The sequence below is a fragment of the Pogoniulus pusillus genome, chromosome 32, assembly GCF_015220805.1.
Source record: "Pogoniulus pusillus isolate bPogPus1 chromosome 32, bPogPus1.pri, whole genome shotgun sequence".
NCBI lineage: Eukaryota > Metazoa > Chordata > Aves > Piciformes > Lybiidae > Pogoniulus > Pogoniulus pusillus.
In genome coordinates, this window is record NC_087295.1 from 1,399,364 (window position 1) to 1,424,735 (window position 25,372).

Consider the following 25,372-nt stretch of genomic DNA (forward strand, 5'->3'; position numbering starts at 1 on the left):
CCCTGTACTCAGCACTGCTCAGGCCACCCCTTGAGTGCTGTGTCCAGTTCTGGGCTCCTGAATTCAAGAGAGATGTTGAGGTGCTGGAAGGTGTTGAGAGAAGGGCAGCAAGGCTGGGGAGGGGCCTGGAACACAGCCCTGTGAGGAGAGGCTGAGGGAGCTGGGGGGGTGCAGCCTGCAGCAGAGGAGGCTTAGGGCAAAGCTCATTGCTGCCTGCAGCTACCTGCAGGGAGGCTGTAGCCAGGTGGGGTTGGGCTCTGCTGCCAGGCACCCAGCAACAGAACAAGGGGACAGAGCCTCAAGCTGTGCCAGGGGAGGTCTAGGCTGGATGTTAGGAGGAAGTTGTTGCCAGAGAGAGTGATTGGTATTGGAATTGGCTGCCCAGGGAGGAGGTGGAGTTGCTGTGGCTGGAGGTGTTGAAGCCAAGCCTGGCTGGGGCACTTAGTGCCATGGTGTGGTTGCTTGGGCAGGGCTGGGTGCTAGGTTGGGCTGGCTGAGCTTGGAGCTCTCTTCCAACCTGCTTGGTTCTAGGATTCTATGAATATTACTTTGGTAAGAGAAATGCCTGATGAGGCTATTTTAGACTGTCAGATAGTTTTCAAGTCTCCATTGCTTACAGCATTTCATAGTAGCCTTCCATGAAGGCAGAACGACTGAAAGGAAGAATGAAAAAGCACCTCCTTGGCACTGGCAAGTTTTGTGTCTTTCACAGGGGCATGGCCATGGTCATTCCTCCAGCAGCATGAGAGCTGTGATGTCCCTGGCACGTGATTTGGTGCAGGGTTTCAAGAAGCCACTGTGAAAGAAAAGGAGTCCACTAAGGACTACCTACCACAAAGAAACATCTGGCTTGGGATGCCTCTGGACCACAAAGGTCAGGGTCCTGGGAGAACAGTCCCATGGGGAATGTCCAAATATGCTGCTCTGCTTTTAGACTCTTCCCTAGATGTTCAGTGGTGGCCACCATCAAAACCAGTGTACTGCATGGGATGGAGCCCAGGCCAGCATGAAGGCAGCTGATCAGATCAGAGCATGTTAGATGCTAACTCTCCCAGTAATGCTTTCTGGGTTAGTTTGCAGGCAGCGTTCACCGCCAAGCAGACTGCGCTAACACCGAGGTGTCGCACACTTCTGTTTTGCCTGGTAGCTTCCATCCAGGTGTCAATCCCTGGAAGGCTCACATTGCAGCACCAGCCAGACTAGCAGTGTAAAGGGGCTGGGAAAGGCTTTTACTTCTGTATTGAGCTGATAGAGTCACTTAGCAAACCAGCAGAACAAGACAGGGTCCCAATGCCATGGAGAGAACAAAGCGCTGGCTCTGGCAGTGGCCCACCAGAAATGCAGGAAGGGTCTGCTCCAGACCCACGTGAGGAGCAGTGCAGGGCAAGGATCTGAGGTGCAAAAGCATGAAGAGTTTTTACTTACTGAGAAGCTCCCCTCTATCTGCATGCAAAGTGAGCCCAGCGGAAGCTGGATGTGGATTGATCTGTGGGCAGGGAGCACTCGCAAGGTTCAAAGGGAAGATGCTAAAAGGAGGCTGCTGGAGAAAGCCTGCAGATACTTTATCGATCGTGTGAGCTGCAGAAAGACCTTTTGTGCTATCAGGGACTTGAAGTGCTCTTTATGGTTTGCAGTCATCTGGCAGTTGGAGTAAACTCTTGAAAAACTTGGATGAGAAAGACTTCTTTTAGCCATTACTGGGTGGAAATTAGAGAATGGAAGAGGATTTCTCAGGCTTCTTTACCACTTGTGCCCACAGACCAAAGTATTAGTCATAAACGAGGAACCTATTTAAATCCTTAGTTAGTGACTGGTGGTGGAGTCATCTCCTTGATGTCTGGGTAGGGAGTAATGGCAGGGCCAGGAAAAATTGAAGTGATGCTTCCTTGCAGAAGATCCCCTAGGTGAAAAGCCCAGCTTCTTGACTTTGAGAGGTGGCTGCAGTCAGACAGTGTCATCTGGTTTGGAAGTTTTCCCACCCAAAAGCATCTCTATAGAAGAACTAGACAAGATTTGCTTTTGAGCTTCCACTTCACCCTAGTGGGATTGCAGCATTTCCTATCCAGCCTCAGCTGCTGACCAGGCTATGCCTTGGAGCCTCTCGCCTGAGCACAGCTTTAGAAAGTGCTTCCTCAGCCAGTCAGCATCAGCAGGAGGAGCACAGCTCTGTGGCTGCAGAACTCTGAGTGAACCTGTATAGCCCTGGAACACCTCACAGTTCAGCCTCTCCCCAGCATGCAGCTGGAGGAGCAAAGCCCCTGAGGTTCAGCTGCTGCTCCTCCGCAGCCCTTGGCGGTGAACACGGTTTGAGCTACTGCAGCAGGGAGATCTGCAGCAGCGAGGCTGTGGTGCCATGCTGGACAGGTGCCAGAGTTAAAAATAACGGCCCAGGAGAGATGCCTGCTGCAGAGATGGAGTACTGCTTCACACAGCAGTGCTCCAGCTAGGAGCCTCCTGCAGATGGAACCTGCGCTGCCGCAGCGCTGCGCAGCACCTGCCTGTGCACCGAGTCCCAGCTGAGCTCCTGCGCTGCACTCTGGCCTGACGATGACCTCTGCCCAACTCTGCATTAGGGCTTCACGGGACAGCAGCTGCTGGTGAGGAAGGTCCCAAGCAAAAAGCAGAGGTGGGAACAAGGAGTGGGAAGGGGCATGTGGCCTGGCTGCTCCAGCCTGCTGCTTGTGGGAGCTTCCCAGTGCTCCTCTCCTGTCACCCCACACCGCATCCCCAGCCAGCAGTGTTTCCCCACTGCAAAGCACCTCAGGCAGGCAGCACAGAGCATGGCAGCCAGTGCTGCTCCGGCCTGCCCTTGTGCCCCCATCCATAGGGAAGTGGCAGCTGCCCCCTCCCCTTTGCTGTCCTGGCCTGAGGGTTCTCAGGCAGGTGGCATCGCAGGACCCTGCTGCAGTCCTCCCTGGCAGCACCCTCAGCTGCTGCTTGCTGCCCTTATAGACAGTATCACAGTATCACCAAGGTTGGAAGAGACCTCACAGATCCCTGATCAATGGCTGGCTAGCAGAGCCACAGTTCTCTACCCCTCCTTCTGAAAATTCAAATTGTACTCACCAGCACTGCTGACGTCCTCCTGGCCCACCTCTTGACTCCCCCTCCTGCTTCAAACTCACTTCCCTCGGGTATAAAAGGCACAAGCCCCCCGCAGCTGCCCTGCTTCTGCTTGGCGCAGCGGCTACCCAAGGAGCAGCTTTGGTGCAAACAGGTGAGTGCCTTCAGCATCTGTCCTCGCTCTTGCTTGATTTCCTTTTGGGGCTGTAGCTCTCGAGCATGGGGGTGCACAGCTGTGCTCCACGCTCACTGGAACTTTAGTCCAGTTTTGTCCCTAAGGAGACCCTGCCGAGGCACCAGGGCTGGTGGAGATCTCCGGCACTGCTTGCACAGGTGAAAGCCACTTGCGTTTGCCTTGGAGGGGGCAGGCAGCTGCTAATCTCAAGGAAGATGTTACTTCAGGGTTTAAAGAGTTAGGAGCACCTTGTCTGCTGAGGACATGCTGGGTTTAGATCTGATACATCTGCAGCAGAGCTCCAGTTTGGTGTGGTGGGAGCCCAGAGGCAACGCCGTGCTGGTCTCCCACTGCTTGCATGAGGCAGACCCACAGCAAGCTGCCCTGCTGCTGCTCCACTGTAGCTTCACTTTCATCTGCTCTTTCTTCTCTCATGCTGATGGCAATTGCCAGATGTGACACAGATGTTACTCAGACACAATTCAAAGGCTCTTTCTGCTTGGAAGTGGGAAGCTGACCAAATGGCAGCAGTGCTGACTTCTACTGAGTTCCAGCAGCAAAACTATTCCTGGAACTTTTAATTGTGCCAAGTTTTGTTGAAACGAGCGAGTTTACTGCTTTTGAAGGGTTTTTCTGTGAGCACGGACATGGGGGACACAGTGGTAGTATGAGGGCTTCCTTTTGTTCATCCAGTGGGTGTGTGAGAGCTTGCTTTTGTTCATTTTCCCCTTGGGAGAAAGGTGCAGGTCTGTGGGCTTAGGGCAGGACTTGAGATGATCACAGACCATCTCCCAACCTCTGCTCATGGAAAGTGGGTAGCCAGGATTTTGTTCTTATCCTCAAAGCTGGTGACAGCGTAAAGCTGGGGGTTAGAAATGCTCAGCATCATGCAAGGTCATGCTATGTGGAGACATACCTTACCTCTGCCTCAGCTTCTCCCTATACAACCAGGAGTGGAACAATTAGGAGGAGAAAAAATTAGGGAGACATGGAGGAGCACAGCATTGCATAGGGAAAAAACCCCTTGTGCTAAGAGCTTACCCCTATATTTGGGTATTTCAGCAGCAGAGAACTGAAGGCAAGCTCTGCCCTTCTGCCACTCAGCTCCCAGGAGAACAAGGTACAAAACCAGGCAGCAAACAGCCTGGAAAACCTGCCAGCACACTGGAGAGTCCTCAGAACAACTCCTTTTTGTCTCGCTGGCTCTGCTAAACGTGGGGCACCAGCTGAAACTGCAGGCAGAATCCATCCCTTGTGACTTTACATGCTAAGGACTTTCAGTTCTGATTGTCATGAGACAAGTTAGGAGGAGCCAATTCATAGTTCTGTTCACCTCATGGGTTGAAAGGACTTCTCTCTAAGCTGCCTGCTGACTGTCAGTGTGGAGGGAAACCCAGCAGCCTTTCACTGACTCCCAGAGGTTAAGGAGCTTTTTGGCTGGCACTTCTTGTGGAGGGCACAACCAGATTCTCCACCTGTTTTTTTTTGTCTGCTGCCTGTGCAGTGTACATCAGAAAATGTTCATTCTGGCTCTGCCTCTACTGAAAGCAGACAAAGACTCTGGTGGCAACAGGGAAAAAACCCCCACAAACACCCACAGGAGGAGAAGCCTCTGTGTGGGCAAAGCGCAGAGGATTCCCTGCCTGGAAGTGATGCTTGAGCAAAGAGGGCCCCCGCAGGCCGACCTGGGAGAGGTGCTGAGGGAAGCTCGTACAAAGTGCCAGACCTGTGGCACCCTGAGCCTGGGGCCAGCACCTCTGCCCCACAGAGCCCTTGCCCAGGGGGGCTTCTCAGCCCTTTGCATGTCGGTGCAGCACAGAACCACGGAATGCTTGGGAGGCACCTTTAAAGGTCACCTAGTCCAGCCTCCACGCAGTGAGCAGGGACATCCTGCAGCAAGCTCAGTGACATCTTTGTGTTTGTGCAAATCATTGTCTGCACCTCCCAGCAGCACACTGTGCCAGCAGCTGCCAACAAGCAGCCAGGGCTGCCACTTCACCTCAGACAGCTCCAGTGAGCACCTGGCAGATGAGCACTGCCACAGACCCAGTCTCACCAAAGGGAGATCCAAAGTTCCTGAGCAAGCACAAGTGCTTGAGCAGGCAATGAACTAGGAGGTGCCTTTCCTCATGCACACTGTGCAGCTGCTTCCATGCAGAGGGCTGGCAACTCAGCACCCCCCTAACAAACAGCAGCAAAGGCCCCAAGACAAAGTAATGAAGCAGAGCAGCGGCTTGGAGGCTTCAGAACCAAACCCACCTTAGCTGTAAGCTCTTGGGGGGAAGCTGCACTGCTACCAGCCCCAAAACTCAGAGCCACAGCTTCCAGGAGCCTCAGCTGGTGAGGTCTGCAGGCAGTGTCTCTGTGAGAGCTGCTGGCACTTCAGGGCAGCTTTTGTCAATGAGCACATCCCAAGTGCCATGGGGACCAGGAGCCTGATGGGCTCACCCCGCAGCTGGCTGCAGGGCAGGGGCTGCAACTAACAGGTGAGGCCACCTACCAGTGGAAACCATAACTGGCTGTCATGCTCCTGGGAGCTGGCTGTGGACACAGGAGGATATTCCCTTTCACACTGAAATGCATTTAGTTTGAAAACTAAGAGTGTGCAAACTGCCAGTGTGAGATGTAGTTTACAGGCGAGGAAAGGATGATGGTGGCAGTGGCTGAAACAGCCTTTGGCAGTCAGTGCATGTGGCCACATGCAAAGCCCCAGAGAAAGTCAGGAGCCAGCTCAGCTCCTGTGAAGCCTCTCCCTGCTGGTGAGAAAACCCCTCCAGGTGCAAGGCTTACCTCAATAGATGTATCCAGTGTCAGTGCTTCGCACAGCCGTGTCGCGAAGCAGCTCTGATGGGCAGGAGCACGGCAGCAACGCTGCCACCTTCCTTCCCCCGGAGCTTTAACTCATGTTTCCCCATATCCACCTTCCTTCTTACAGCTTTCCCACCACTGCTCCATCATGTGGCATCCAGTCTGGTGGACACCATGTGCCCCGTGGTCACCCAAGCACTTAAAGCTGGTCACTGTCTCCATCCTGGCACTCCTGGTACTGCTCAGCTTTGCTTCAGGACAGAGCAGGCCATTTAAACACCAAATCGACAACAGAAGTAAGTACCAGCCTCAGGTGAGGTGATGTGACAGGCTCCAGCGTGGTGACTTCATGGTACCTGCTGCACTGAGGGGTCAGGGCTGGGCTGTCAGGCAAGGTCAGCAGCCAATGCAGGTGGCTGGCTCTGTGCTGAGGTGGTGGTGGTGTGGGGCTCTGTACTTCCATTGCCCCTTGTAAGTGCACATAGAGAACCTGGTGTCCTCCTGCTGGCCCTTGGCTAGCCAACAGTGAACAGCATCATTTCTGATGCCACGAAGATGATCCAAGGGCTGGAGCACCTCTGCTGTGAGGACAGGCTGAGGGAGCTGGGGGTGTTCAGCCTGGAGAAAGCTCCCAGGGGACATTTACAGTCAGAGTGGATTTTTTTACTCTGTGCATGCATCAAAACACACAGGAAGAAATCCTGCTGCCTTGCCTGAGACTTTGCTACAGCTTGGCTGATGTGTAATGCACTTCTTAAACTGAAATGTATTCCTGTCCTCACAGCCCTCCAGGCTTCTGCTGCTTTGGCACATCTTTGGGGTGAAATCATCTCCAGTGCTTTGTAGGTTTACCCTGTTGCTATTCCTTGGTCTCCCTCTTCACACCTCTGAAACTAGACTGGGCTAGAAAAGTCAGTCATGTGTAAGGGTACTTCAGGTGCTTTAAAAGAAGGAAAGTCCAGGAAAGGACCTTCCTAAGTTAACAGAAATTAGCTTTATGTTTAGGTTCCAGTGTAGAGATGGTGTACCTGGTGCACACTGCAGGAAGGGATGCTGGACAGTAGAACCTTCTGGACTACAGCTAAGAGAAGACAGTCTACAAGTGGCAGCAGAGGGAGCTGCTATGGCCTTGCTGCCTGTAAGCTGCATTGCAACCTTTTCCAGGGTGCAGATCAGCTCTAAAGCCTGCGGCACCCTCCTGAACGAGCTCCTGTTAGAACTGCAGGATGCAGCCCAGATGGATGAAAATGAATCCCCTTCTTTTGGGCTCTACACATGGAAAGCAGCCCTCGAGGCGCCAGGAAGTTGTGTAGCTGGCTGCAGCCCTTCCCCTCCTCTGTATGTTGTTTTTCCCCTGGCCTAGAAGTGAGCTGCCTGACACCCTGGAGGCGCTGGGGGAGTGCTGGCTGTAAGCACAGGGCTGGGCGCTTCACTGCCTGCTCTGAATTGCAGGTCCTGAGATCGATCCCTTCTGGTACGTGGGCCGAGGCGTCCGCCCCATCGGCCGCTTTGGCAAGAGGCAGCTGAGCAGCAGCCGTGGCAGCCTGAGGCCCAGGAGCAGACACCTGGATTTCACCCTGAATGCTTTATGGCAGCAGCAAGTGTCGGACACAGAAGACTGGTGACCTCTGCTCCCCGAGCTGGTGCCTCAGCCTCGCTTCTTTGAGTCACACCTCAGAGCTCCAGCTCTGCTTTGGCCCAGCCACCGCACACTGCTCTTCTTTCTGCTCCTCATGCCAGCTCCTCCATGCAGAAACACGTGCAGCTAAGACACTGCATGGACACCAGCACCCAGTGCCACCATAGCTTACATCCTCACCAGCCTCCTGAGGCTGCTGCACTCTAACACTAAGTTCGCCCCAACCCCATGCAGCTTTTGTGCTGGGATTTAACCTCCACAGCGTGAAGTGTGCCATGAAGCCTTCCTGCCACGTGGCAAAGCCAGTGGCTGTTGGTGTGCCAAAATAAAAAGCAGTGGTTGGAAGAAAGCACAAAGGCTCTGGCTGTTGCTGTACCTGCTGCTGGCACGGGATGCTGGCACTCCCTGGGTAGTAGTTTGTTTACAGCTGGTTGACATCCACTGACAGGAACGCAGCCCTGAGCTACTCCCTTGCCCTTCAAGACTCTTCATGCACTGCTGGGGAGATGTGTGAATGACCAGGAAGGAGCTGCTAGCAAAGAGAAGCCATTGCTCACTGCTGAAGGAAAAAGAACATTCTAGATTGGTTAATTAAACTCTTCAGAGTAGTTTTGTGTCTGCTGCATCTAGTTGTGCACTGCAAGGATGAAGGGCCCAAGCCAGCTGGTTGCCTTGAGAGGGTTGCAGCTTCCTAAGTACCTGCTCAAGCCAGAGTTCCTCTGTGAGGATCAGGAGCCATCACCAGCCCACATCCATGAGCCTGGGCTGGTGGCTCGGTTCTCCTGCTTGCCATGGCAATTAACCATGTTAGAACTGCTACTGAAATTTAGGAGTGGTTGCACTCATCACTGCAGAGAATCACAGAAGGGACCTCCAGAGGTCATCCAGTCCAACCTTCTGCAAAAGTCTGTCGGCAAGGAATGGACTTTTACTGGCCTCAGCAACACATCTGCTGAGCCCAAGTGTCAGCAGGGCTGTCGCTCAGTTTATGGAGCCATCCCAGTGAGAGCTGCACAACTTCTGCTCAAGGATCTCCATCTGACATGGTTTTCCACCCAACAGACCCAGGGAGCTGTGCAGATTGGGAAAGACCTTTGAGATCATCACTGAGGCCAGACTGCTGGAGCTGTCTGCTGTGTGCTGACTCTTTCATTACCTTCTGTTGTCGTGGGAGGAGTCCCCATCGCTGGAGGTACCCAACAAATGCGGGGACACAGTTTGATGGCCACGGTGCTGTTAGCTGATGTGGGAACTCCAGGAGCTCAGAGGTCTTTTCCAACCCAAACAGTCCTGTGGTTCTGTTAACACAGCACTGCCAAGGCTGCCCCTTGTTTGGAGAGGCCTGACCACTGGATGTTGCTAACAGCTGTTCCCTTCACAGCCCTGCTGGCAAAGCTCCGACCCAAGTGCCCTGGGCATGTCCTTCCCTCAGCTAAGTGAGGGAGTCCAGGGGGAGCCAGGGAGCCCTGGCAGCCTGTTCTGTGCACTCCCCAGCCCTGGTGCACATCAGTCCAAGGCAGAGAGAAGAGCTTTTGGGTTCTCTTTATGAAGCAAGTCTTGGAGAAGGCAAACTTCCCATCAATGGCTTTTACTTGGTTAGCATCTCGACAACAGCTGATGGTATGCAGAGAACAACGACAAGGCAAGCTTCAAATGCACTCAGGCTTCATCAGACACAGCATCCAGGCTTCCTCTGACACAAGCAAAACAGCTCCCATTAGCAAAAGTCATTCTAAAGAGAAATAGTAAACACTAAAGACCCAAATCACTTCATGACAAAATCATTCTTGGTGTGCTGGAACAGAGAGATGCCTTTAGGATTGCTTTTGCCACTGCTTTTGGTAACAGTAAATTGTATCTTTGCACAGGTTTGGCACAGACAGCTGTAAAAAGTCAAACGCTTCAGAGCAGGTAGGATTGGCCTTTGCCTTGGTTTTCTTTCTGCTTTTTTCCTCTTTCTTTTCTTTTCATTTTTGTTTTTTTTTTCCTCTTTTCCTTTTTTCTTTTTCCTCTCTTTTCATTTTTTCTTTCTTCTCTTTTTCTATTTTTTTATCGTTTCTCTTTTTTTTCTGTTTTTTTCTCCCTTTTTATATTTTTCCATTTTCTCCTCTTTTTTTTTTCTATTTTTCCCTCCTTTATTTTTCTTTTTTCTTTTTCTTTCTTTTCTTTTTTCTATTTTTTGTCTTTTTTCTTTTTGTCTTTTTTCTCTTTTTTTCCTTTTTTTCATTTTTTTCCTATTTTTTTCTTTTTTCTCTTTTCTCTTTTTTATTTTTCTTCTTTTCTCTTTTTAAATTTTTTCCCTCTTTTTTCTTGTCCCCTCTTTTTTCTTTACTTTTTTCCCCTTTTTCTTTTATTTTTTCCTTTTTCTTTTCTCTCTTTTTTCTCTTTTCATATTTTTCCTTTTTTCTTTTTTTTTCCTTTTTTTTCTCTTTTTTTTTTCTTTTCTTTTTTTTTCTCTTTTTGTTGTTGTTCAGTTTGTTTTAGCAATGCCCACACAGAACACGTTTTTATTTAGCTTTCTGTCAGAGCAGACTGAGTATTTGAACATGGTAACACGACAAGAGTTGCTTTTCATGCCTCTTAAGGAAAAACGACCTAGCCCCAAGGTTTAGTGGGCTTGTTTAAATCACACTAGAGAGAAGAAAAGCCACAGAGCTGTCCTAGCAGAGTGAGTCATTGCTGCAGTGATATCACATACACAATATTGGTTATTATTTGACAAAGATGCAGACCAGCCACGGCTGATGACATTTCATAACAGGCATACTGCAGAAACCAGACCCTGGGAATGTGCTGGATACATACAGGAGAACAGTCGGGGGGGGGAGGAGGAGGAGGGAGGCTAACAACATCCTAGGCACCCTACTCTGTTTAACCTCCTGCCCTGGATTGCATATATAAATCAAATGGAGTCATTTTATACAGGTATTTATGTGCTAAACAGAGTGGGCCACGTTCTGCCCCCATGAGCTGTGCAAAGCAGCTTCAGAGACCTGGTGCTGTGTGAGGGGGAAAGAAGGCATCGTTGTACCCGGCATGGGCAGGCTGGGTGGGACCTTGGGCAGACAAACTCCCTGCAGGGACAGAGTGACACCAGTGGGGGGAAGGTGGTTGTGTTTGTTCCAAGGGTTCCTTACATGCAGCTGGACATCAGAGTGCTGCCAAGCTTGATGGCAGATGTGTGGGGCTCTGTTTTCCCAACCCTCCCTTCCAGCCATTCCTCACCCTCCCCACCTGCCCTGCTAACTGCAGCCTAGCCAGGGAATTTGCCCAGCTTTGCTCCTATTTGCCCAGCCACAGACTTGCCATGGGCAGGTGTGCCAGGGAACTGCCCTCCTGCTGCATGGCTCACTGGGAGCCCAGGGAACGGAGCAGCTCTCCTCTTTCCCTGGTGCCCACTGCTCTTCTCTCCTTAATGCTGAGAGGGAACTTGCCAGCCCAGGCTTTCCCTCACAGGATGCTTCACAACAACCTCTGGGGGCCAGCTCTGCACTCACCACCTCCTCTCCATTCTTCAGAGCAAAAGGTACCACAGACTGGCAAGGTTCTCCCCACAAAGGGTGAGGGACATCCTGCAAGCAGCATCGTCCCTCCTGGGCTCATGGCTCACTTTCAAGGGTCTCAAGGGAGGAAAGAAGAAATGTTACTACTCACAGTCCATCTCAGAGTGGTGCAGTGGGGGTAGGGTGCACATGGCACCAGTGGCAGGCCCCAGCCACTCTGCACTGGCTACAGACTAGTAAAGGAAGAGCTGTGTCTGGGCTGAAGGCCAAGAACAGCAGGAAGGATTCTCTTACCGGCTGTAGCCGAGCCACAGCCACCAGCCAGTTAGCAGAGACCTTAGCTGCAAAGCTTTTGACTTCTTCCAGTCCTAAGGATCTGGTCAGAATTTATTCTGGACACCACCAAGTGGACAATGCTACCAAGAAGAACAAGACAAACAAAGGTGTTGGTTTCACAACAGTGATCAGACGTTTCCAGACACCAGGACTGTAACCCAGCAGACTCCTGGTCCACATCTGCTGCCACCCGCTCGTGGTTCAGCACAACACCCCTGCTGCCCCCTGCTGCCAAGAGCAAAGTGCCCAGCTCTGGAGCTAGAACATCAACTGCCAACCATGCCCCCAGGGAGCAGAGAAGTCCTAGCACATCTCACCCCTGACAGACCCTGCCCAAACTGCCTCCCTGGCAGCAGAGCTGGGCACACTGGCTCTCCATCCCCACCACGCAGCACAGAGTTGTTCTTATTGCTCACCAAGAGGGATGCTGCAGGAGCAGCAGGAGGCCAGCAGACATGGAGCATGGATCTGCTGTGTGCTCTCTGTGGGAAATATTGGCCTAGAGCAATGAGTGAGGGAGTTACAAAAACATCCTGCAGTCTACAGACGACAAACTTGAGTACAATCAGTAGGGAGAAAAAGTGCATCTTAAAATGTGGAGCCTTGCTTTTGAAACTCAGCATCCTTTCTAGAGTCTGGTGAGAACTTTTAAGGCAGAGTTTCCTTTAGCAGACCACAATGCTGAAGACTTGGACAGCTTTCTCAGTGAGGTATCCAAATGAAGCCCTATGACCGAGGCATTGTGGGTTGGGGAGGGTCCATTTTCAGCTGGACATACACAATGGCTGTTAAGTAAAGGCACTCTCGTGTGCAGCCTTAGGCAGTGTGTTATTGGCAGTAGGGAGGTGGTGAGTTTAGTACATCACAGCAGATCCCAGAGCAGGCTCCTAGAACAGAAAGGGACAGGAAGGAAAGAACCACAAGTGAAAAGCCAAAGGCAGCTTGCTGAGCCTTCTAGGGAGCCAGGTCCTCCCCACCTCTTTTCCACCTACCTGGTGGCAGACTGCTTTGCCCAGGCAGCTTTCGCCCCACTCTATACATCTGCTGCAGAGGAAACAGCTGACAGCTGTCCAGTGAAGCCTATTTGCTCAAGCCCTGCACAGCCCACTTGGGGCCTTCCTACCTCTTCAATTCCACCTCAGTGACCTGGGAACGTTAGGGAGGTTCAAGATGACTCTTGCCTGCTAAGTTACAGCATGCAGCTGGTTCTGGGGAGGTCTGGGCCACAAGTCTCACTGCAGGGGCCCAAGAGATTGGGTATGTATTTACTTCTAAATAAGAGTAGCATATTTCTGGAGCCCTGGCAGCCAGGCTGACACTCAAGGACCCTGCTCAGCTTTGTTCAGAGGTGCCTCAGTGGCCTCTATTTTCTTAAATCCCTGCCCAGTCCTGTTCAGTATCTTTACTTATGATCTGGACCAGAGGAGTCCAGCATCAGTAAGGTTACAGGTGACACCAAGCTAGGAGTAGCTGTGGAGCTGCTGGAGAGTAGGAGAGCCCTGCAGAGGGACCTGGCCAGGCTGGATGGGTGGGCAGAGGCCAATGGGATGAGACTGAACAAGGCCAAGTGCAGGGTTCTACACTTTGGCCACAACAACCCCAAGCAGTGCTACAGGCTGGGGCCAGAGTGGCTGAGAGCAGCCAGGCAGAGAGGGAGCTGGGGGTGCTGGTAGAGAGGAGCTGAAGATGAGGCAGCAGTGCCCAGGTGGGCAGCAGAGCCAATGGCAACCTGGGCTGGCTCAGGAGCAGTGTGGGCAGCAGGACAAGGGAGGTTCTTGTGCCCCTGTGCTCAGCACTGCTCAGGCCACCCCTTGAGTGCTGTGTCCAGTTCTGGGCTCCTCCACTGCAGAGAGATGTGGAGGTGCTGGAAGGTGTCCAGAGAAGGGCAATAAAGCTGGGGAGGGGCCTGGAGCACAGCCCTGTGAGGAGAGGCTGAGGGAGCTGGGGGGGTGCAGCCTGCAGCAGAGGAGGCTCAGGGCAGAGCTCATTGCTGTCTGCAGCTGCCTGCAGGGAGGCTGTAGCCAGGTGGGGTTGGGCTCTGCTGCCAGGCACCCAGCAACAGAACAAGAGGACACAGCCTCAAGTTGTGCCAGGGCAGGTCTAGGCTGGCTGTTAGGAAGAAGTTGTTGTCAGAGAGAGTGATTGGCATTGGAATGGGCTGCCCAGGGAGGTGGTGGAGTTGCCATGCCTGGAGGTGTTGAAGCCAAGCCTGGCTGGGGCACTTAGTGCCATGGTCTGGTTGCTTGGCCAGGGCTGGGTGCTAGGTTGGGCTGGCTGAGCTTGGAGGTCTCTTCCAACATGCCTTGATTCTGTGATGCTCTGAAATGACTGGGAGAAGTTTTGTGAGGATGCTGAACTAGAGCTGCCCATGGACACCACTCCCTTGCTGTTTGCTGCTGGTGACAGAAGTTTGGAAAACTCCTGCCCTGAGTTTACCAGTAAGTCCTTGGCAGTGCTTTTCCTCTCTTTAGTTCTTTGTGTTAGGGATCCTTGAAGCATGAAGTTCCTGTTGAACGTCCTGACAGTGGTCACTGGAGACTCCTCTATTTTCTCACCTGAGAAAGACACAAAGCAGGAGATTTCCCACATCACAGACTGAAAGCAGTGCAACAGCACTCCTGAAAAGTCACAGCTGCTGGGCAGATAAAATTTCCCCTAAGACATATGAGGAAAGCTGGATTTAACTTGAGTTACCATGAGCAGGCTGTGACACTCCTGGCTTGTTAAAGTCTGAGAACACAATGAGCAGTGGAATTACCCAAGAGCCAAAAGGAGCAATGCAAGGGGAAGAACCATCAAGAGACAATGCACTGCAGGGTTACAAAAGAAAGAAACATGAAGGCAAAAAGGAACCAAACCACTTTGGTTCGTAAAGCAAATTCACAGCCACGCTCGAACGCTGCTGAGCCACATCAGCTGCACCTGGCAGTGCTGGGTTCAAGGCTGGACTTCATCACCTTAAAGGTCTCTTCCAAGCAAACCAATTCTATGACTGAAAGTGGCAGACACAGGCTTTAAGAAAGCAGGGGTGGCGTGTGGAGGGTGGCACTGGGCTTGTGGCACCTGCTCGGGCCTCACAAACTATGCCCTGGCACACAGAGCGGCAGCAGCAGCCCTGCTGCAGGGCAGGTACTCGGCACCACCCCTCGGCTTCTGCTCCTCCTGATTTGCCACTCTCCAACTCCCACCGAGGTGAGCAGTGGTAGCAACAGGTGGGAAAGGAGGAGGCTGGACACAAGTGGGCTTGCTTTGTTTCCTGAGCCCGTCCTGCTCCTCCTTTGCTAAGCTGCAGGTGATGCTGAGCCTGGGGGAGCTGTCCTTCAACATACCTTTGACGGGGGGAGCTGGAAGCTTTCTCCTCTGCTGTCTCGATGTGTCTATGGTGTGCATCTGCAAACAACACACATGCATTACTCCACTCCACCAGAGGAAGACGAGGCAAGGTCTCCCCAATGCATTCTTGAATAGCACAGAATGTTCTGGCACCTGGTTGCTTTGCTTTTGATCCCGTTTCCTTGTCAGGCGGACACATGGAGCCACATTCAAGCCTGCAACAGTGAGAGCTGATATTCTGCTCTCAATATCTGAAATCTTCAAAGAAAATAAAAGAGAGACAGACAGATGGGGAGGGGGGAAAAGAAGTTTCAGAATTACTGTAGATGCCACTGCTGAAAGGTATCCTCCCCCCCAGGCAAATCCTCTTTAACACGAACCCACACACAGCTGCCTAGCTCCTGCGGCACCTCTGATGCTCTGCTCTGCTCTTTAGTCTTGAGGTTAGAAAAAGGGAGCAAAAGAACAACCCCACCTACCTTGTGGCTCCAAGGAAGAAGCATTTCACTCCTTGTGAGGTAAAAGCAAGGGGGAGAGAAAACCTACATCTGCCAGCTGCCGGTGCCACCTTTAGCTGCAGGATCCCAGGTTCATTCAAGCTGTGTTTTTCACAGGCTACAAAGGACCTCGTGGGACACAGGTCCCAGTTCAGAATCAGTGTCATGCACAGGCAAAGTACAGCCTCCATCACAGCCTCTGAACAGCTGAGCTTAGCTGTTTCAGTGTGTGTGCATCTCAAGCACAGAGATGCAGCTGCAGGCCACAGGAAAACACCTGATGGGAACCCGAGTGAGAGGAAAAGCACAAGGCCAGGAAGGCAAACATCTAGGGGAGGGCAGGCTGGTGCTGAGGCTGCTGAAAGCAGGCACTGCCAGAAGGGAAGGAGCTGTCAGAGAAGTCAGACATACAACCTGGCTTGTGATTCACCAGGAAACATGAAGCCATTCACCCAGCAGAAGACCTTCCCCTGGTCTCTGTTGTCCTGCTGGCACAGCTGAGGTGGTTTCTGCTCCCCTCTTGCCCCCAGTAACCTATTTGCTGTGAAACAGTGGCTGAAGCCAACCCCCCAACGATGGCCACTCACCAGTGGTGCAGCAACGTACTTCTGACAGCAGAGGCACCTCAGGCTCTCTTTGTTCAGTCCTAAATTGAGCATCTCATAGGATGGTTTGGGTTGGAAGGGACCTTTAAAGGTCATCTAGACCAACAACCCCCTTCCAGATCAGGCTGCTCAGAGCCCCATCCACCCTGACCTAGAATGTTTCCAGGCATGGGGCATCCACCAACTCTCTGGGCAACCTGGGCCAGAGTTTCACCACTGACACTGGAGAAAATCTGTGTCCTTCTATCTAGTCCAAGTCTTCATCTTTTAGTATAATACCATCAGCCCTTGTCCTGTCACAACAGGCCCTGCTAAAGGCTGTCCCCATCCTTCTTATAGCCCCCCTTGAAGTACTGCAAGGCTGCATGCTGGTGCTGAGCAGAATAACCAGGAAGCTGCAGTAAAGCCTGGCACAGCCAGGCCTGAGTGCCCTGCCTGGCACAGCCTGGTTGGTGAACTGAGAAAGCTGCTGGCAGCCTCAGCCCCTTGAGCTCTGGCAGCGTTGCCTCCTTCAGCTTTTAGCACCAGACCCCCAGGTGCTCTGCAGGCCCCAGACTTTCTGGAGCCTGCTAGAGAGATGCCAGCCCACAGCAGCAATTGCCTTCTGGCTGAGCTGTGGGCTGCTGAGCAGCTGAACCCCCAGGCAGAGCTGGCAAGAGCTATGCTCTGAGTCTGGCTGCCCTTGGCCTCTGCTAGAACAGTCCTGCCTGTGGCTCCTTCTGGGGAGCGCTCTGCAATCTGCTGAGCACATAAACTGACCCAGGCTCTGCTGGTGGCCTGACCACAGCCACCCTGTGACACCACAAGAGCTGCCAGGCAGCCAGGACCGAGCTCAGCATGACAACTGCAGTGCCAGGCTGTGGCACTCTCAGCTCCAGGAACAGGCTGTGTGGGTCACACAGAGCCACACAACGGCAGGGTGTGGAAGGGATCTCCAAAGATCATCTACCCCCTGCAAGAGCAGCTTCACCTACACAGGTTGCCCAGGACTGTGCCCAGGTGGGTTTTGAATCTCTCCAGAGGAGACTCCACAACCTCTCTGCACAGCCTGCTCCAGTGCTCTGCCACCTTTGAAGGAAAGATGCTTTTCCTCACCGTCCTCCTGTGCCCTATCTCATGCTGGCTGCCTCTTGTCCTCTCACTGGGCACAGCTGAGAAGAGTCTGCCCCCACCCTTTAGTTACTGATAAGCACTAAGGAGATTCCCTCTTAGTCTTCTCTGCTGCAGGCTAAACAGCTCCTTCAGGCTTTGCTCCTAGGAGAAAGGCTCCCGTGTCACCCCACCCTGGACTCTCTGCAGTCACTCCTCATTCCTCTTGAACTGGGGAGCCCAGAACTGGACACAGTGAGGCCTTACTAGGGCAGAGTACCAGAATGTCCCTCAGCCATGCTGGCCACACTCTTCTTAATGCACCCCAGGACAGCACTGGCGAGAAACAACTCATAGGGAAGAAGCAAACAAGTAGAGGGCATCTGCCTGGGCTGAGCTGTGCCACTCAAGGAGGCTCCGCTCAGGTGATGCAGTCAGCACCCCTGGCTCCTTGCCCACTGCAGACAGCAGGGAAGTGCTGGGCAAGGCAGGGTGACAGCTGCAGCTGGGGAGGAGCTCTGTCCTCACCTGAAGCTCGGCGTGATGCACTTGGGCAGCAGCTGTGGCCACCTGGTCCTCCAGGTCAGCCAGCTCAGACTCCGCGGTCACGCTGCTGATCTGCCGTGCGGCGTCCTCCAGGCTGCTGAGCTGCCCCTCCAGCCCGTACACTGTGCTGGCTGTCAGGTACACCTGCGGGCAGGGACAGCGCTCAGGCACGGCTGGCTTAGCACACTGCACTGCCACGCCACCTCTCAGCTTCCCTCCTTGCTAACACGCTGCGGGGAGACTTACCTGGCAGAGGAAACTCATCAGGGAATCACCTGGGCACATCCACAAAGAGAAGGGAGGGAAGAATCTGAACACCTCCAAAGAGAGGGGAAGGAACCATCTGAACATATCCAAAGAGAGAAGGGAGGGAATCATCTGAACACAAACATCCAGAGAGAGGAGAGAAGAATCTGAACACACTCACCGAGAGAAGGAACTATCTGAACACATCCAAAAAGAGAAGGGAGGAAAGAATCTGAACACATCCAAAGAGAGGGGAAGGAACTATCCGAACACATCCACAAAGACAAGGGAGGGAATCATTTGAACACATCCAAAAAGAGAAGAGAAGAGAAGGAATCATCTGAACACAAACATTCACAAAGAGAAGGGAGGGAAGAATCTGAACACAACATATCCAAAGAGAGGAGAAGGATCCATCTGAACACATCCAAAGAGAGAAGGGAGGGAATCATCTGAACACAAACATCCACAGAGAGAGAGGAGAGGAGAATCTGAACACACCCACAGAGAGAAGGGAAGGAACCATCTGCACACAAGCATCCAGAAGGAGAAGGAAGGCACGAGGTGGCTGCACTCTCAGTTCCATAGTTGCCACAATGCTATTCCAACACTTGATTTGTTCCAGATTCAGCACCAGAAACACCCAACCCAAAAGCTGCAGTCTTGCATTTTCTGCCTGTGCCGTTCAATTGTGTAACAAAACCCCCAGGTCTACCAGGGGACCTCATCAGATGTCTGGGAAGACTAAGATGTAGTTTGGGAACCTCTGAAGCAGAGTAGGGCTGGGAGATTTGGGCTCAGAAAAGGTGTGGGGAGGAGAACTGGGGAGCTGTGGCACTGGTGGGCAGGCTCTGGAGTAGGGCAGGTGCAGTGCCAGGGCTGGCTGATACTGCCATGGTTCATCTCCCACTTACCCCAGCCTGGGGCTGGTGAAGAAGTGCATTTCTGTGGTGGAGACTGCTGTGATGCCCCAGGAAGAGATTCTGCCTAAAAATCTTCTAAGGCTGGAGAAGAACAGGATCTGTTTGCTTGAATTGATTGAGATGTCAGAGTGCCACAGCCTGGACTCCTACCAGCTCTGTGAGAGCTCCTTAATGAAGGGAAAACATCACTGAAATGCAATCAGTCAGATGTGGGAAGAGGAGAAAATCGAATGGTGCATTAGGTGGGTGCAGAAACACTGCCAATGAGTGGTGACTTCCCTCTGTGACTCAGCACTGCACTTCCTGAAGCTGCCAGGCACTCATGGGAGAGGAGAGATGATGAGGATGGGGCCAAACAAATGCTTGTTTCCTTTGGCTCCCCCAGCCTGCTCCTTCCAACACTCCAGCAGGAGCTCTGGCTCCCTGGGGGCTCGGTGCAATACGCTGGGAACATGTGGGTGAGGAGCTCCTTCACTTCTCTCTGTGACTAGGGACACACTTGCCCTGCCTGTCCTTACAGGGCTGAGGCTGTGCTGGGACTTGGGAGATGTGTGGTTTCAGCCAAGCATGCTGCAGCTGTACAGCCAGCAGAGGTCTGGGGAGCTTAAGCTAACTTAGAATCATAGAATCAGGCAGGGTTGGAAGGGACCACAAGGATCAGACAGTTCCGACCCCTACCCTAGAGCAGGCTGCCCACAGCCTCATCCAGCCTGGCCTTAAACACCTCCAGGGATGGAGTCTCAACCACCTCCCTGGACAACCCATGCCAGGCTCTCACCACTCTCATGCTCAACAACTTCCTCCTCACGTCCAGGCTGACTTCTGAGGATTAGGATTCTAAAAGCAGTGGTGAAGCCCAGAACATCCAACTCTCCATTCCACCAAGGATGTTAAAGCACACACTTAAAGTACCTTCACAAGTGATCTGGATGATGAGATCAGCTGACCCCTGACAAAGCTTGGCAGTGACACCAGAGTGGGGATGTGAACTCTTTGGAAAGCAAAGCCCCCTGGCAGGAAGACCTAAACAGGCTCAAGGAAACCTTGGGGAGTTCAACAAGATGAGGGCACCTTGCACCTGAGAAAACAACCCAGAGGATGGGATCTACCTGCCTGGAAAGTGGCTCTGAAGAAGGGACCTTGGGGCCCTGGTGGACAAGAAGCTCAGCATGAGTGAACAGTGAGGTGATGCAGTAAGGAAAGCCAGCAGGATGCTGGGTGGCATCGGCAAGGGCACCACCAGCAGAGATAAACAAGTCATTGTCCCACTCAGTGCTGGTCAGGTCACACCTGAGGAACACTGTGTTCAGTTTTGGTCCCTTCTACAAAAGATGTGGACAGGCTGCAGAGAGCCCTGAGGAGGGCCACAAAGATGATCCAAGGCCTGAGCAGTTGGCACCTGAGAGAAGTGAGTCTGCTGAGCCTCAAGGAAAGAAGGCTTAGGGCTGACCTTATCTCCACCTTCCAGTATTTAAAGGGGGGCTACAGAGAAGCTGGGGACTGCCTTTGCAGGGGCAGTGACACTGAACAGAGGATGTGTGATGGGTACAGGTCACTGCTGGGGACACAAGAAGACAATTTGTCACAGCAAGGACAATCAGGCCCTGGAATGACCTCCCTGGGGAGGTGGTGGAGTGCCCAGCACTGGACACTGTCAAGGTTCAGCTGGACACTGTGCTGGGCCATCTTGTCTGGACCTTTTGCCACCAAAGGCTGGACCAGATGATCCTTGAGGTCCTTTCCAGCCTGGTACTCCATGGTGCCACCGAGACAGCTGTGCTCCCTGCCAAGCCAGGATGTCTGTCACCGCTCTGCCTACTGCATTGCATCACTAACTCTGGGCACCGCTGGCGCTGCCTGCAGGCCTGCCCTCTGCAGCTGCCTCACACACAGGCTGCCCACCCACACCTGTGGCCCTTCCACAGGCCCTGCCCTTACATTTTCCTCCAGCGTGGTGAGCTGCTCGTCCAGCCTGGCAGGGTCTGTGCCCACCGGGAAGGGTCCTCTCCCTCTGTCCTGAGCCTCAGCTGGGCCATCGCAGGGGCTGCTGGATTCTGCTATCAGTTCCTCGGTGGCGTTGATGACTTTCAGGACTTCTGTAGATATGTTGCAGAGAGAGACAGCAGAGTACTTCTGTTTTGTTACAAGAGCAGATAGAGAGAACAACAGCATTAAATTAGGGAAGGTGCACAGTCACCTGCCTGATGGCTGCAGCTGTAGCCATGCTAAAACAACCTCCCTGGCCAACTGCTGTGAACAGACAGACTGTCTAACAGGGTTGGACTCACTGCTCTTCTCCTCTCTCCCTCCCTCCCTTCTCCACATATGCACCCTGCCACAGCATGCAAAATAACCACACACATGCAGCTCTCCTGCACCATTCTTGCTGGCCCAAACCACAGCCCCAAGGCAACCACAAGTACCCAGGCCTTTAAATCCAGGTGAGGGAGACAAGGCTCACTTGGCAGTGGTGTTTTAAACGGGCTTTAAAACACAGCTCTTCCTTTCTGGCTACTGGCAGACAGATGGGAAATCATCTGTCCCCATACCCAGAGGAGCCATCAGGCTGCAGCTGCCAACGTGGCAGAGCCATCTTCAGCAGCCCTGTGAAGACAGCGGGCGACAAAGATGTTTGCTGTGAGTGATGTAACAGCCCCAGAGCACAGAGGTTCAGCTGTAAGGATGGAAACATCTGGAGGATGACTGCTTGTCATTTCAGTCTGCCTTCTTCAAACCCTTCTGGCATCACAGGCAGCAAACACCGAGGAGAACCATGCAGCTTTAGCTTTCTTTAGTGGGGTGGGTGAGTTGGTTTCTTCTTGTTGTGTGTTGTTGTTGTTGTGGGCTTTTTGTTAGTTAAGTGTAGACCTTTTAGCAGTGTTCCTGACTTGGAGTTATTGTAGAATCACAGAATGGCTCAGGTTGGAAGAGACCTCAGACATCATCTACTCCATTTCCCCAGCATAGGCAGGGACACCTCTCCACTAAGACTCTGCTGCTCAAGGTCTCATCCAACCTTGCCTTCAACAACCCCCAGGGAAGAGGCAGCCACAGCTAACTCCACAATTAACTATCCTGATTCTGATGCTCCTGACAGAGCTTTAGGACAACTCTTCAGATAGCAATAGCACTTCACCTGGTGTACCTCTGAGCATCAAGCTCAACAGCCAAACTGTCACAGAATCACAGCATGGTTTGGGCTGGAAAGGACTTTTAAGGTGATCCAGCTCAAGCTCCCTGCAGTGAGCAGGGACCAGCTGAATGAGGTTGCTCAGAGCCCCATCCCACCTGACCTTGAAGACTGGGCCAAGGCTTGTTGAAGCTAACACAAACACTGGCACTGAACTCATGTGCAGTGTCTTCAGCCTTGCTTTGCCTACAGGAATGTGTCAGAAGCTTCAAGCTCAGTTTAATTTGCCCACCAGTACCTAGGCAGGTGAATTCTGGGCTCACCCATCTGGCACTTCTCCCACCCACAAAACACCTGAGGAGCACACTGGAGCAAAGAGCCTTTGCTTCCACACAGGGAATTCTACAGCACAGCAAAGTGTAGCTGGTTAGAATGCCTCTGTGCCAGGAAAGCACTGGATTAATCCTAGGCAGGAGCAATAACTTACCTTTGCCTCCCACCAACTCTGGTGACTTTAACTGCCAAGCCTCTTTTATTATCCCCTTCCTTTAATTCTTAGCTCTTCATTTTTATGTTAGATAAGAGCTCTACTGAATAACTGTTTTTTTTAAGCAGTGTGTGCTCAGCTGTTGGGTACCAATGCACTGTGGCATCTTTAGCACTGTGCTCTGGATGACAAGAAATAGAATCATAGAATTAAGCAGGTTGGAAGAGAGCTCCAAGCTCAGCCAGCCCAACCTAGCACCCAGCCCTGGCCAACCAACCAGACCATGGCACTAAGTGCCCCAGCCAGGCTTGGCTTCAACACCTCCAGGCACAGCCACTCCACCACCTCCCTGGGCAGCCCATTCCAGTGCCAATCACTCTCTCTGCCAGGAACTTCCTCCTAACATCCAGCCTATAGAAGAAAATTCCATCTGGTTCAGCCCCTGAGGGTGCCAGACATAACCCCTCAGCTCTGGCAGAAAAGGAGAACTCAGAATCAGAGCCTGGTGAGAGTTTGAAGGGCCCTCTGGAGATCAGCCAGTCCAAGCCCCCTGCTAGAGCAGAGTCACCCAGAGCAGGCTGCCCAGGCTTGTGTCCAGGGGGATTTAAAGCCTCTCCACAGCTGGGCTCAGCTACCCCACGTCCTGGCAAGTGGCAGGGAAGGTTCCTGCCTGTGTCTGCTGAGAGTGCACAGGCACAGCAGTGTCCTAGACCAGCCCTGACCTCCCCTGGCACAACTTGAGGCTGTGTCCCCTTGTTCTGTTGGTGGGTGCCTGGCAGCAGAGCCCAACCCCACCTGGCTACAGCCTCCCTTCAGGTAGCTGCAGAGAGAATAATCATTAAGTAGGTGAGACAAAGAGGAGAAGAAGAAAGCAAATGCAGCATGGCAGAGCACTGGGGTCCTTGGCTCGCTAGCAGAGGCAGCGTGGCCCAGGCCCCTCTCACTGAGAACAAATACTTGAAGCCCATGAAGAGCCCACTGCTTTTTCCATTCATTTCCACAAGTGCCAATTAGGTTAAAACCAGATCAATAATTCCACGGGGCAGAAGAGGAAATCAATGTCACTTTGTTTTAGCATTAGCTTTCAGAAGGACCCCATCCCTATTCTGCTCCAGTGAGCAGGGAACAACAAGCAGCCAAAGGATAAAGGCCAGGCACTATGTTTTCTTTACCCTCTTCACTGATGTGTGTTCTGCAGCCTCACCATAGTGTTCATTAGTTCTTACCCTCCTTATTCTCCTTTGTAGTTAATGAAGGCTTTCCAAAACCAGATGGCATTAAACTAGCAAAAGGTCTCCTTACACCAGAGGATGAGAATCCATATTGGCATTTACTGCAGTCCAGGGACTACAAAACACTTTGCTTCCCTGGTGAAATGTTCTGTGATAGGAAGCTTTCTGAAATCAGGGTTCTGAGTTTTAACTGGCCCTGCCCTCTCCACAGGTAATGGAGAGGAGAAGAAAAGAGCAGTGAGGTACAACAGCAATAGAACACAATGGAATGGAAGAGAACTAGGATATTTTTTCAGCTGGAAGGAACCTACAACCTCTCATTTAATCCACCTGAACCTGCAGAGCTGACCAGAAGTTGCATTGCTGCAATCATTAAAGCCTGGCTGGGGCACTCAGTGCCATGCTCTAGTTGATTGGATAGGGCTGGGTGCTAGGTTGGACTGGATGAGCTTGGAGGTCTCTTCCAACCTGGCTGATTCTATCCATTCTATCCACTAAGACAGCCAGATGGGCATCCTGGAAGTGTGTGCAGCACTGAATGCATCTTGATCCCAGCCTGCAGGTATCTAAACACAGCAGTCACCAGGTTAAAGCTTTTCTTTGAGCCTGTGAAACATTTGCTTCTGCAGCAAGGATAAAGCACTAAAGTTTAAGCACTCTGGAGACTACCTGGCAGGCAGGCAGTGATTTCCTTTTGAGCCTATCTGAAGAGCAGATCTGCCAAAACCAAAGAGCACAAGCAACAGTCCCATGTCTTTTAAACCTAAATTTCTTCCAAGGGTTGTTTTAGAGCTCAGCTTTCTGCTGGGCTGTATTCTAGAGAGAAGCAAGAAGAGATTCACGGCTGCCCGAGGAAGGCAGAAACCCAACACCTAAGGAGTGAAAAGCTGCTCAGACTGGACACTCAGTGGTTCTGCACAGGCTTTTACCTCCTTTTTGAGCAACTGGTAAAACAGCTTCTGGTCCAAAAGGGGCAGCCTGCAGACCTGGGGTGGGGGTGTGCTCTGGATATTTAATGTCAGTAAGGAGAAAGAGAGACAAAGCATCCCAGAGTTTTAGCGCTTCCCATCCCTCTCCCCTCCCTGACCACCCACACTAAACTCTGGATTTATGAGGGTCTTTAAAACACCCCCTAAAATTCACAGACACATGCAGACCACGATCAGCATGGTAGGTGGAGATTTAAGTGGCTATAAAGACCTCTGGGCTGTCTAATTTATCTTGCCCCTGCAAGCAAGTTTCACTGTTAACACCTCTAAGTGATGCTGCGAGTCAGCTCTCATGTCCTGGTGAGGTCTCTCCCATCTGTCTTGTCAAGCAAGTCAAAGAGCTGACATAGAGGTGATAGACACAGACAGCAATCTTCATTGCAAATGCAAGTGGGTGCACAGAATAGTGCAGCCACCCTCTGGAAACCCTGGGCTGTATTCTGACATCAGCTGTGCCACCCTGCTTCTGCCTGCACACCACCACCCCACACACCGCATCCGTGTGGCTGACCCAAATGCAGACACTTCTGCTGGTGAAAGACAGTCCAAAGGAGGTCCTCAGTTACATCCCTGAGGTCTTTGTGGGAGAGCTTTCAGAGCAATGAGATGCTCAAAGGCTGCATGCAGGTAGCTGTCTGTGTGCACTGAATCCTGCCAAACACTCCTGTGTGTGGCTGCAGAGCTGGGAAGGGCTCCTGGCTTGCTGAAGGCTATGTTGCAGTGGTCTAAGCTAGCTCTTGCCTCTCTTTCCTTTCCCCTCCCGGTGCAGCC

At 52.3% G+C, this 25,372-nt stretch overlaps 2 protein-coding genes across 13 annotated transcripts in view; one reads left to right on the top strand and one right to left on the bottom strand.

Moving 5' to 3' along the window:
• LOC135189407 (prolactin-releasing peptide-like) overlaps positions 1 to 8,414 on the top strand; it is a 79,719-nt gene extending 71,305 nt beyond the window's left edge. For 5 of the 7 annotated variants that reach the window (XM_064169746.1, XM_064169745.1, XM_064169744.1 and 2 more), the window contains 2 exons: positions 6,174 to 6,342; positions 7,499 to 8,414. In XM_064169746.1, the coding sequence (XP_064025816.1) occupies positions 6,174 to 6,342; positions 7,499 to 7,671 (342 nt within the window). In that variant the 3' untranslated portion in view covers positions 7,672 to 8,414. Of the gene's footprint in view, positions 1 to 2,581; positions 2,627 to 3,145; positions 3,218 to 6,173; positions 6,343 to 7,498 lie in introns of those variants that run through there. The other 2 variants (XM_064169749.1, XM_064169750.1) reach the window with 2 other exon arrangements.
• Positions 8,415 to 9,257: 843 nt separating this feature from the next.
• The window catches only part of MYRIP (myosin VIIA and Rab interacting protein), a 115,978-nt gene continuing 99,863 nt past the window's right edge, over positions 9,258 to 25,372 (bottom strand). For 4 of the 6 annotated variants that reach the window (XM_064169743.1, XM_064169738.1, XM_064169739.1 and 1 more), the window contains 6 exons: positions 20,702 to 20,896; positions 17,577 to 17,738; positions 15,011 to 15,115; positions 14,854 to 14,914; positions 13,961 to 14,079; positions 9,258 to 12,411 (listed from right to left, as the gene is read on the bottom strand). In XM_064169743.1, the coding sequence (XP_064025813.1) occupies positions 12,379 to 12,411; positions 13,961 to 14,079; positions 14,854 to 14,914; positions 15,011 to 15,115; positions 17,577 to 17,738; positions 20,702 to 20,896 (675 nt within the window). In that variant the 3' untranslated portion in view covers positions 9,258 to 12,378. The remainder of the gene's footprint in view (positions 12,412 to 13,960; positions 14,080 to 14,853; positions 14,915 to 15,010; positions 15,116 to 17,576; positions 17,739 to 20,701; positions 20,897 to 25,372) is intronic. The other 2 variants (XM_064169741.1, XM_064169740.1) reach the window with 2 other exon arrangements.